At 35.8% G+C, this 12,929-nt stretch overlaps 1 protein-coding gene across 1 annotated transcript in view; it reads left to right on the forward strand.

Annotated features, from left to right (window-relative positions):
• The window catches only part of LOC121426041 (integrin alpha pat-2-like), an 83,023-nt gene that overhangs the window by 11,352 nt on the left and 58,742 nt on the right, over positions 1-12,929 (forward strand). The window contains exons 2-5 of the mRNA XM_041622173.1: positions 3,733-3,869; positions 5,400-5,497; positions 11,691-11,832; positions 12,787-12,830. Of these exons, the coding sequence (XP_041478107.1) occupies positions 3,733-3,869; positions 5,400-5,497; positions 11,691-11,832; positions 12,787-12,830 (421 nt within the window). The remainder of the gene's footprint in view (positions 1-3,732; positions 3,870-5,399; positions 5,498-11,690; positions 11,833-12,786; positions 12,831-12,929) is intronic.

The raw sequence follows: 12,929 nt of genomic DNA on the forward strand, positions 1-12,929 counted from the left end.
AACTTCCCTTTGATGTTCCGGTTGTATGGAGACTTGATGTAGTATGTGGAACACAATGAACATTACTTTAAACTATATAATTATAGAAATGTCGAAGCCTATATCTCCTGAAGGTACGCGCGGTACTGGCTATCCAAAATAAATTATTCTTCAGCTTTCGAACCGTGGACTTATTTTATGGCTGATGATTATTCTGACCGGTAAACCGTGATAAAACTTTAATGAAATTGACAAATCTCCACAAGCGTATCTGCTATAAAAGGAAATTGCGAACATGTTTAGCAGTAGAATAAAATAATACCCCCTACATGCAACGTTGCCAGAACTGGCATAATTATGCTTTCTTGCATAATTTCAACCCTTTCAGCATTATGCCTGGCATAATTTTGGCATAATTAGACTTTTAATCTTGCATGATAATAGCATATTTAGCATAATTTTGACCTTTTTTCCCCCACACATGTTGTTTTAAATTTTCACATTCTCCCCCTAAAATTTAGGTTGATAACCTTTTTTTTCTGGCTTGTCAAAAAATTTGGGTTACCCACTCCTAAAATTTAGCTTGATAACCTTTTTATATTTTGATTGGCATACTTTTTCGCGATTTAGCATAATTTCGGCTGCTCCTCTGGCATAATTGGATTATTTTCACTGGCCACGCTGCCTAAATGGTAAGCATACCTCATAAAATAATATTAGGTGTATTATGTGAAGTAATGAATTATGAAACTCAGTTTCATTCATAACACAACACATGCTTCCATTTGAATTAAGGAGTTTTGTAGCTTTTTCGATGTTCGTTATATTGGGAAAGACGAGAAGGAAAACACATATTTGTCTGCATGCATCAAAACAGCGTTTCATTGCATCAGGAGCGTTGTGGCTCAGTGGATTACTTTCCGGACTTTGAAGCAGAAGGTCGTGGGTTCGAATCCTAGCCATGGCGTAATTTCCTTTGGCAAGAAACTTATCCACATTGTGCTTCACTCGACCCAATTAAGTGAGGTTTTAGCGCCTATTAATATGCGGCTTAGCTACAGCCGGGGGTAATAATGAGTATCAAAGCGCAGTTGAGTGTATGCACATAGTAACTGAAGTATATGAATGGGTTACAATTCGTAATTCCGAAGGTTCTTTATTCCGAAGGTTCGTAATTCCGAAACACGTAAATTGCCTATACCTCGATGTTCGTTAATCCGAAAACGTAAAAGGGTCCGTTAATCCGAACATTTGTGGCGTTATTCAGAAGGTGCGTTATCCGAAGGTTCGATAATCCGAAAACGAAATAAGATTCGATGTTCCGAAGGTTCGTCAATCCAAAAACGAAATAAGGTCGTTGTTCCAAAGGTTCGTTAATCCAAAATCGAAATAAGGTTCGTTGTTTCGAAGGTTCGTTAGTCCGAAAACAAAATAAGGTTCGATGTTCCGAAGGTTCGTTAATCCGAAAACGAAATAAGGTTCGTTGTTCCGAAGGTTCATTAATCCGAAAACGAAATAAGGTTCGTTGTTCCGAAGGTTCGCTAGTCCGAAAACGAAATAAGGTTCGTTAATCATTACGTTTTCGGACTAATGAACCTTTGGAATTACGAACCTCATTTCGTTTTCGGATTAACGAACCTTCGGAATTGCGAACCTCATTTCGTTTTCGGACTTACAAACCTTCGGAATTTCGAACCATCGGAAATATGAATCTTCGGAATAACGAACCTTCGTCATATCTGAACATTCGGAATAACAAAGCTTCGGAAAACGAATGTATGTGCTGAATGCACTTATTATTATTATAACACATATTGGGAGAATGATGTATACCCAGACACGAAAGCAAAGAAATGCCACGTGCCACGACTTTCCATAATCTCGCATCTGCCAAAATATTGATTTTCACTTTGAATGTAAAAGGGGTATAGCCAGGGATATACTAGTAACTCTGAGTAATGAGTTATCATAATTGTTCGTATGAATATTGTTGACATTTGACTAATTAGTCATCATTGTGACAGACATTTTCCCCCACCTGTTGTTACGTAAGCTGTGTCTGAGGGTTGGTGGTAAACCATTATGTATTCCGGCCTTCGAGACAATAGACCATTAAGTCCGATCGATGTTCAGTTCGTAATCTGGTAATCACGAAAATATCCAAGTGATTACTCCTTTAATTGTTCCTTTCCCGTTCCTAATCTACCTCGATCTCCTCAGATCAAAGCTGAATGTATCATGCAGATGTTCTGACGAGGTGAATTAACAGGTACATTCACCTGACACTCAGTTCAAAGGTTCAAGGTTCGAATCTTTGCTTTCTATCAACACTAATTGGCAAGGAATCAATTTCAATTACATGACACTTTTTCACAAGGCAAAGCAAACGTTACAATTAAAGGGACATTCCACCCCAACAAAAGTTGATTTGATAAAAAAGAGAAAAATCCAAGAAGCATAACACTGGATTTTGTTTCATCAAAATCTGATGTAAAATAATAAAATTATTACACATTAAAGTGGCGCATATAAATTTTTCACAAAACAGTTATATGCACATCCTGGTCAGTATGGAAATGAGGAGACCGATGACGTAATCCACTCACTATTTCTTTTGTATTTTATTATCAAACATACGAAGTATTCTAAATTTTTCCTCATTGTCAAGTGAAGCAAGGATTAATTCACCCCTGAAGATGTGGAATTAGCATTGCTTAAAACTACATGGTTCGGTCAAGAAGTTGGTCCTCATTGTCCAATCTGTAAAAAATGAAACATTGTGTAATTCCAACAATAAAAACAAGACTGTCTCATTTGCATGTCACTGAGTTGTGCATATCACTTTTGTGGAAAATAAGCAAACTTTGAAATGTCAAAACTTTATATAATAATTTTGATAATTAATTCAACATTGTTTGGGGTAGATTTGACCTTTAACAATGAACCTAAATGGGGTGTGGGGAGGGTCATTAGAGGCGAAGTAACTAGGAAAATCTAGTAAAAACCATACAAATTTAAGCCATTTCACGCAAAAATCACGTAATTACCATTGATTTAAAACGATAATAAATAATCAATATCAATAAATGAACAGAAAGAAAACAAATTTACACCAAAGCTGAATAACGGGAAACCCGAAAAAAAAAAACAGAAATAGTAGAGAAAAGCAACAATTGAGAAACGTTGAAATGATATATAATCACTATATAATCACTATTTTTCTTTACATTTTATGTTAAACATAGAGAATATGATTAATTTTTATGATATACATTGTTTATTCATCATGCAATAATATTTTAGAATGCTCGGGGGGACAAAAACACACTATGAAATAAAGGTTCAAAATTGAACCCCCGAAAGGTTGATGCAAAATCAGCACCCTATGGGTTCTAAAATTGAACCCCTGATTTGGGGTTCAAAAATTGCACCCTGCGGTTGGGGTTCATTTTTGCACCCTGCGGGTTCAAAACTACACCCCTAGGGTTTCAATTTAAAATTTAGGGTGCAGTTTTGAACCAGCAGGATGCAAAAATGAACCCCAACCAAAGGGTTCAATTTTGAACCCCAAATCAGGGGTTCAATTTTTGAACCCATGGGGTGCTGATTTTGCATCAACCTTTCGGGTTCAATTTTGAAACTTTATTTCTTAGTGTGTATTCTGATACTGCGTCCACCTTTTGCGCTTGTAATTCCACAGTTTTATTATTTCGTTCATTCATTTTTATGAACAATCTTTTTTTTCTTTGACAGGTTGGTTGTTGGTGCTCCCAAGGGACAATCCAATTATACTGACATTGTAAGAGGAGGCGTGGCATACAAGTGTTCCTTCACCAATCAAAACGCGTCACTGGCTGGTAATTGCACTGAGATGCAACTAGACACTCGGGGTACGTCACAATAAACTTGATAAACAATTCCTTGTCTAGTGTACTTCCCCATTTTCTGTCATTGCATCATTTGAACATACATTGGGATGTTTAAGAAGTAATATTAGCTTTCAATGTAAAATGAATCTACAAGGAAAAATCAATGATATTATTTATTTATTGATTGATATATTCATATTCCACAATCATCAAAGTAGATTTCGTAATAAATCATGTTCACAAAAAAAAATGCACAACATATGCAGGATTGAAACGTATAGCAATGAAATGAAAAAAGTGGAGGGGCCTACTGAAAAGCAGAGCTTGTAAAATGTAGACCCCCTATCAAGAGTTTATACAAGGGTAATATAATACAAATAGAGTAAAATAATCAGCAAAATTCTACAAAATTATATAGATATAAACACTGTAACACAAATGTATATACACTATATACTGAATTAAATATTGACTTTAAAATAATCAATACTACCGTGGATAAGTATGAAGTTCACAAATATTTGATTGAATCAATAAGAATTCAGAAGAAATTTTTTGGTGATTACTATAGCATCATACAGACCTTTTATCGTCATCCACATGCATTATAAATTTTAGGGGTATCAAAATAATTGCAGATAGTTATAAAGGATTCGTTAAGATCGTTAATGTAAAGTATTTAGATATTGTTATGGTATACTATGTTTTTTATCCTTGTGTATACTTATTGTAAAAGACATGCATCCGTACATTGACCAATGAAAGAATGTTGAATCTTATATCATTATATCATGTATATTATATCTATATTACTTTATTATGTTATATTACATCATTATATTATGATATCTTTATTTCCACATAAAAAAATTATAATACATGCTATAACAGTAAATAATATTACACGAAGTGGTGGAGTCACTAGGAGCTAAACTGCTTGTCTAGAGAGACTCCTGTCGTAAGATCTATGCTTTAGGCTACCGTACAATGGAACTAAAAACTGTTATACTTTTAGATTGAATATTAGTAATATCATCTTTAAGGCATGAAATGAAAAGTGTTTGTTACATGTAAATATAAATAGCTTAACTATTTATTAACTTTGTTTTATTTAATTTTATTTCATTTATTTATTGTAACATATTTATTCAGGATCACGATAAAACATGATCAGCCGAGGCTGTTTCACATCATGGTCCTGATACACACACAAAAAAATATACAATGCACAAGATTTTTGTAAAGAGAGGTATTTAATTTGATTCTCTCTTTCGGCTCCAAAACTCACAAGAAAACTTTGCAAGAATATTATTTGGCTTAATTCCTATGACTGAATTATTTGAATTTTGCCCACTTCAAATTTTCCCTTTTCCTTCTCAATTGAGAGCCAAAAGAATCATTATTGGTTTTTCACCAATAGATACTTCAGATATGTAAATAACATTTTAAAGGGAAACTACAGTGTGTCGTTAAAGTAGATACCAATTTATCGATGAGTGTCATTTGATGTAACATTTCTACCCACCCCCCCCCCTATTTTTTGCATTTTAGGTAATGATTTCTCGGAATCAGATCGACAAATTTTTAATAAATCTGACCAGTGGTTAGGGGCGGCGATGTCAAGCGGAGGACCCAATGGATCATTAGTGGTGAGGAAAAAAATATACTTCCAAACTTTTGCAAAAGGAAGCAAGTGACACATCAATCAAATTTGAGTTATTGTTCTTTTTGAAACGCCCTTTGCATATTGCACATTCAGGCAAAATTTGGGGAAGAAATTATCGTTCTATGGAAAGACATTGAAGAAAATATGTTGTTAAATTGCATTGACGCCTGTGTAAATGACGAACACACATTGCTCATTTACAACAAATGATATTTTGTTATTTGCTCATTTTGCCAAAGTACGGCAGAATAGTAATAATGCTTATTTTGGTTCTTAGATTTCTAGAGCATTATATTTATAAGTCATCTGTTTTGAGACATGTTAAAAGAATGAGCAGCAAATATCACATTCCACACAGCATTTGACAGTCTATATATATATATGCACACACAAGCAAATCAAATCAAAAAAAATTTCCTACAAAAGGACAGGGATTTTCGTCAAGATGAAATCACAGGTGGGGCTCGTCCCATAATTAAGGTTATTGGGTCCCCCCACCCACAAAAAAGTTATAATAATGATAATAATAAGGGGTGCTGAAGCACTGCCAGCATCCCCGATTCCCAGGGCCATGAGACCTAGTGGGTTTAGTCTATGGGGTATCGTACAACCAGAGCAGTAGGATCCATGAGTACACCAACCATTTTCCTGATTCGGCTGCGGGGGTGGGGGGCCAATTTTTTTTTGTCCGAAATTTCGGCACTCAATTACAATACAGAATTGTAATTTTTTTATGTGTATCATTAAATAGTAATTTGATCCCTGATGTAAAATGGTTTATAGTGCCCTCCAATACGTAATAAAACCTTTGTTTGTATTTCGTATTGTGATTTTTTTCAAGTTGTCAAAATCATGGGGATGGGTAACATAATTATCGACCCCTCCCCGCTCTTGTAGGATCGACGCATCTCAAAGCGATCACAGCCCGGGGGGCACTTACATTGACAAGTGGATACCATGCGAGACCAAAAAAAAAAGGATGTCTTTTTCAAGATAGGGCACGTTACGTACGTAACGTAATAAGGGTGTCAAAAACACTAAAATGATGAAAAAAGGGTATCTATATGTTAGGAAAGCAATAGGTCAAATTTGCGGGGGGTTGAAAATTAGGACTAAAAGATTTATACCTGATGTACTTTTTGGCCCAACACTACGTGTTTAGAGTCCGATTTGCGCGAGGTGGGGCTTAAATAAGCCCAAATTAGGTGAAAGACCGACCGTGATATAACAATTAAAACATCACTTTACTCGTTTAGGGGGTCAGTTCAGGGAATACTTGCCAAGGATTCCCTTTTGTTTCCAGTACTTGTTAAGGGTAGGGTTTCATACGCCAATACTAAGTTAAGGGGTGCATTTTCAGAATAAGGAAAATACGTATTTTAGGTTGCTTTTCGAGACCCCATGGTCACGCATGGTATCCATTCGTCAATGGAAGTGCCCACCCCCCCCCCCCCGGATCATAGTATATATATCAGTCGGACTCTTGACAGAAGTGACGATACCTTTGGAGGGACCCGGTAAATGTACTTTTTGCCGACTGTCAATGACTTGTTAATTTGATTGTATCCCTGGTATGACCTCGCAAATAAGGTGAGAACGTGAAATGGCCCTGTCTGATAATATAAGTACCTGTCTTGACGCTGATGATCAGGGGAGAGAAAGAAAGAGAAAAGGAGAGAGAAGGGGGAGAGGGGAAAGTGGGAATGGGAACCAATGGAAAAACCAAGAGTCGTGTGTGTGCGTTGGGGAGAAGGGGATGTAGGCATAAAGATAGGAGGAGGGGTTTAATGAGATAGATTGAGTGGAAGCATAGAAAGAAGAGTAACTAGGGATCGATCGTGTACCGATTTTGAAATGTTTACGGGGGTCACCACACGAAAAAATAGACGGCCGTTTTACATTATGTGTAGACGTTTGTTGAAATAAAGTGTGTGGGGGAAGCTGCAGTTTCAAGCTCCAAGATTCTACACTCTAACAAAAAGTTCACCCAGTATGGGGTAGAATAGGAACATGCTTGTTTGTAGGGTAAAACGATACCACATATTTTGTGATATTTTACGCAAAGTTGAGTTTAAGTTTGCTCTTCAAATATGCATCATTTCGCCTAAGTACTAGTACTGGGGTACAAAATTACCCAGCAAACATGCATGTTCACTTTTTACCCATTATTGGGTAATTGTTTAGTCTCAGTTCTTAGAGTGTATGGCTCTAATTAGCATTGTGAGCGTCATCATTTTGTGTAACGCGAAAGAGAGATCGTGGAAGAAAAGTGGTGTGCGTAGGTGCGTTGTCTTAAAGCGTGTATACTAAATTCTCGTTCTCGAAATTGCGAATCTGCCCTCTCCCCTTCCCGGGTCACCTACCGCTGCAGGCTGAGATTGGACGGACGATGAAGAAAGAAGGATGCACAGGAGATAATATATGGGTTTATCCATGGTTTAACCCCCCCCCCCAAAAAAAAAAAAGAGTGAAAGAAACAAGACAGAGAGATTAAGTGATTTGCCATGCTCCCAGAGTGCTAGCCTATTCCTGACCTCTTTTAAACTCTCATTCTTGACACGTCAGAGATACCTCGACATATTTATATTTATCTAAACTTTTTACCGATTCCATTCATTTAATCTATTTTACCAAATTCAGTGACTTGCCAAAGTAAACATTTAAGCACACCACATCTATCTATTTCTATAGTTGGATTTGTCTAACCTCAGTTATGATAACAAGTATGAACCATTGCGAACCTGGAATAGTTGCGTAGTGGAACCGATAGGTACAGTATCATCCACTATTGTAAACGTCAATTAATTAATGCATGCATACATATATATGGATTGTTTACAATGAATCAAGGTATGTTGCATAACACTGGCATGGTGTACACATCAAATGGACAGGAAAGCACATACTCTTTCTGTTAAGTTAGCGATGAAGGGACCATAGCACAATTATGTATGTCGTTTCACGAAAGAGTAGATTATCAAGGAAATGAGAGTTCCTGTTTGATTTTGAAAGATTTGTTTCAAATGTGACATTAGTCGATACGCCTGTGTCTCTCTTCAAACAATCATTAAGAGTCGTTAACAAATCATGTGTATTTTAATTGCACGCATACGACATAAGACATACTTCATCTCCGAGGGACGTATATTGACGAAATCCTTACAGGACATGTCCACCCCAATAAAAAGTTTAGTTGAATAAAAAATAGAGGAATTCAACAAGCGCAACAATTAAAATATTCATCAAAATTGGCTGTAAAAAAGAACGTTTTTACTTTTCTTCTTTCTTAATGAACTTTTTTATATTTCTCAAAATCTCTTAAAATATAAGGCCTTATCTACTGAAAATACTAGAAGAGAAAAATCAAAGTCATGAGATCAGATAATTATGATTGGCGCACGTATTTTTTTAAGGAGAGCGCCGTTAAAAACCAATCTACAACAACAACAAAGGTTTCGCTTAACTTCACCATGTTCACAAAGTAGTTATGTTTTCTAAGTATGAAATTGAGAGGATTGATGACATCACTCACTCATTATTTCTTTTGTATTTTGTACAGGAAATATAAGTATTCTATTTCATCCTCATTGTCCTGTGAAACAAAGTTACAAAGTTCCATTTTATGGAAGTTGGACCCTAATATAGAACCTGTGAAAATTTAAATATTGTAATTCAAACAATTGAAAAAAAAATAGCAAGTGCATGGGAGACGTCGTCAACTCTCTCATTCGCATGTCACTGAGTTGTGCATATAAGTGTTTTGTGGGGAAAAAATAAGCGATACTTGAAATTTTTTTTAAGGTTCTTTTTTTTTAATTTCCAATTTTAATGATATTTTTAGCTTTTTGCTTGTTTGATTTTCCGGGGAGGACTTGAACTTTAACATGAGACTCTCAGCGCTGAGAGTACAGCTTCTTATTAGAGTTCGAGCACAGGTTTCAGTAAAATCTCGTTGCAGACCACCTTTTCTTTACCATATGTCCAGGACGTTAGTACACCATAACCACTGCCTGTCATTATAAATACGTTTTTTAATCAACTTTTAGGGTAATTCAATTATTGGTATTCGGAGGAAACTTAATCGTTCACCGAGTCACGTCCGAATTATACTGGCCTCTCCCGGAAAGCTGTCCGACCGAACTTGCTCATTATCATCACACTGAAAATAAGTATTATGAGTAAAGTTAAGCTATGAAAAAAAATATAACAATGATAATCAAATAAGATAAAGCAAAGTAAAAATAACTTAATACATGTAGATTAACAAATAAACTTAAAAAGTGATTAAATAAATAGATAATTCTTTAAATGAAAACTGAATGAATACATTGATAAAAATAGAAAAATAAATTGATAAAGAGATAAGTAATTAAAGCTGTGAACACCAGATTCGTTAGTCCAGCTTAAAGGTATTATTTAACTTTGTGAGCAGCCGAATTAAAAAATTCTCAATCCAAGATGAAACATGTGTACAAGTGCATGTATTAGAACTAATAAACCCTGAAAACAACCATTATTGAGAATGAAAAGCTAAAACTAAGGGGTAAACCCCGATTTTGTAAATAGGCGTCTTATAGACACCTAAATAGTACACATAAGTGTATAGGATGAAATTAAGATGGTGTTTCCGGTCACTTTATATTTCAACTTTTGAAGCACTAAATAATCATTTTCGAACGCAATTTTTTCTGGGCTTCATTTTTGGAACATATCACAGACACAGGTAACAAGTGTGACCTTCTAGCTCAGATTTTTTAAAAGTCAAACCAATGTTTACCAATCACTTTAACCGGGGTAATGCAGAGGCACATTGAGCATCTAACATGATGGATAAATGTGCAATATTAAAACCTTGTACTTTGTTATGAATACAATAATAAAATGAAATACATAAAGGTTATATTAAACCCAGTTAATAAGAATAATAACATATGAGGCAATTTTATAAAATAAGATATAAAATGAAAATAAAAGCCAAGATAAATACAACTGTTCTGCCTTCACTGACCGTGTAGACTTTCCCCATGTTTGAACTATACAAATAGACGAATACAAATCTAAGTAATATGATTTCAAAAGGCCGGTTGAAGAATTTGATTGATTTGTCAGATTTCAACCAAGTGTCCATTTCCGTACAGCTGTAGTACAATGAACTTCATCAATTCCGTATCTGCCGAAGGGGTGTCTGTTTAGACAAAAAAAATGGAAAGGAAAATATGGGCATAATAAGATGCCCCCAGCATGAGACTCAGGAAGGAAGTACATTGCTTGTCATATTCACCGAGCAGTATAGGCCTCACAGCATGAAAAAGGGAATGAACTTCAAAAAGCGTGAAACCATTTCCTTGGCATGATTAGGCAGGATGTTTACTCTGAAGATGAGTTGATTTTTAGAAAAAAAATATAAGCATGGTTTAAGAAAAATATTGGTGTGTGCTTAATAAATATCCATCAAATAACGGGAGTCACAGTTTCAAAATTGTAACATTTGCGACACCATTTTGCAAACAGCTGTAATGTAAATTCTATAAATTCATTTTAATGGAATATGAGGTAAATATTTGTATATAAAGGAGTATGAAATGATGTGTCTAATAATATATACACTGCAAAAAAAATGCTTTTTCATTTTTTTTTTTGAAAATAACAACTTTTGAGAATATATGTCACACGAGATATTGAGGTTCCGCTGTTCCATGACGTCACAAAAACATAACGTTAAAATTCCATTTACTTCATTAAACCTTCAGCAATATTTCAAGTTTACTGCTTTTACAAATCATTATCAGGTTTATCTTCCCCTGTAAGACTTCATGTTTAGTTTTAAGATATCATTATCAGTTATTTTTCCTTTTTGTCCTTTCGAATTAAAGTGCGCCGAGATACCACTATTTTCTCTCATGCACAACATCATTCGCGTGTGTCTATCCATCGGGGGTTTTCATTGCAATGGCGCAAAAATATGCGATATCTGTACTTTGGCAATGTTTGGGGCTATGTACCAAAATTATCACATTGCATGTCTGTAAGTAATCACTCCGTTAGATTGTTCGTTTAGTGAGAGTATAAAAGTTTGAATGACAAAATAATGTACACAACAGTTAGGAAGAAATTTTGTTAGCTGCAATTTAGAAGAAATTATCTTTCTTATAACTATCTCTGTTTTCTTGATTTAGATCTGCAGACCCCGATATCAGTATTATTTTTACCGTTCCAACGGATTGCAACAGCAACAACGGGACCTCTTGGGTGGATGCTTCGTCCTTACCCAAGAAGACTTTGATCATCCAAACATCCTACTACCATGTATCACTGGTGGTATGTATCTCTATATGCCTTACTCTTTGTCGAGCGAACATGGTGGCTCAGTGGTAGAGCACACGCCCTTTGAACGGGAGGTCGTGGGTTCGATCCAAGGGAACGTCATAATAAAAAAAATTAAAAGGTACCTCCTGTTTTGTCAAGCGCTCGAGACTAACGTTATGTTACGTTAAGGAGGGACCCTTTAGAGAACAGTTTACGAGAGCTGAACTTGTTACCCTGGGTAAATAAGGATTATTGTTGTTACTTTTATCTGAATTTATCACTTTATATATTATCTGCTTCTGTCCTATTGATATTTGCCTTGGTATGTTGGTATACGACTACAGGAGAACCATCATTTTCCTCAGTATTGGTCATTTTTGACAGTTGTCTGATTATTATAATCAAGCTATATGGTGTGAGGTTTACGCTCAGGCAGCAGGGAAGCATGGGAAGATAATCGGAAACACGACCAAATACATTACGCCATGGCTGGGATTCGAACCCACGACCCGTTAATTCAAGGTCCGATGACTATTCCACTGGGCCACAACGGCAGCGCCCACATGTTTACGATTTTTGTACAAATAGTAGAATTATAGGAATAGAGGGAGAGACGAAGAGGGGGAGAAAGAGAGACAGTGTGTGTAAGATTAAAAGTCAATTAGAAAAAAGTAAACATATAGAAATGTTTTGACATGAATGAGCAATGCCAACCACAATGAACAGGTGGGGTGCAAAAGAAAAATTATGCCCAGCAAAAGTCAAGCACGCCGACCTGGTTCTTGTACTGACCTGGACGGTGTATCAAAAGATCTAAAGCCACCACTGGGCAAATCCGATTTGGAGCAAATCGCATTTTGCTCAATCTTCTGAATGAAAATGAAAAATAAAAAGTAACTTTCATTTTAGGTGCATATTCATACATATATTCAAAATGAAAACTGATATTTGTTTCATATCCAACAGGTGACAGACGTTGCCAATTTGGCTTCAGCGTAGATGCAAAAAAGGTAAGCCTGCCAATGTCAACTTAACACCAATAGTGTATATTGTGGCTGTACTTTCAAACACATAAATAGAGGAAGGTGTTAACATCGGGGTGGGGCGGC

The sequence above is a fragment of the Lytechinus variegatus genome, chromosome 13, assembly GCF_018143015.1.
Source record: "Lytechinus variegatus isolate NC3 chromosome 13, Lvar_3.0, whole genome shotgun sequence".
In the NCBI taxonomy this organism is placed as follows: domain Eukaryota; kingdom Metazoa; phylum Echinodermata; class Echinoidea; order Temnopleuroida; family Toxopneustidae; genus Lytechinus; species Lytechinus variegatus.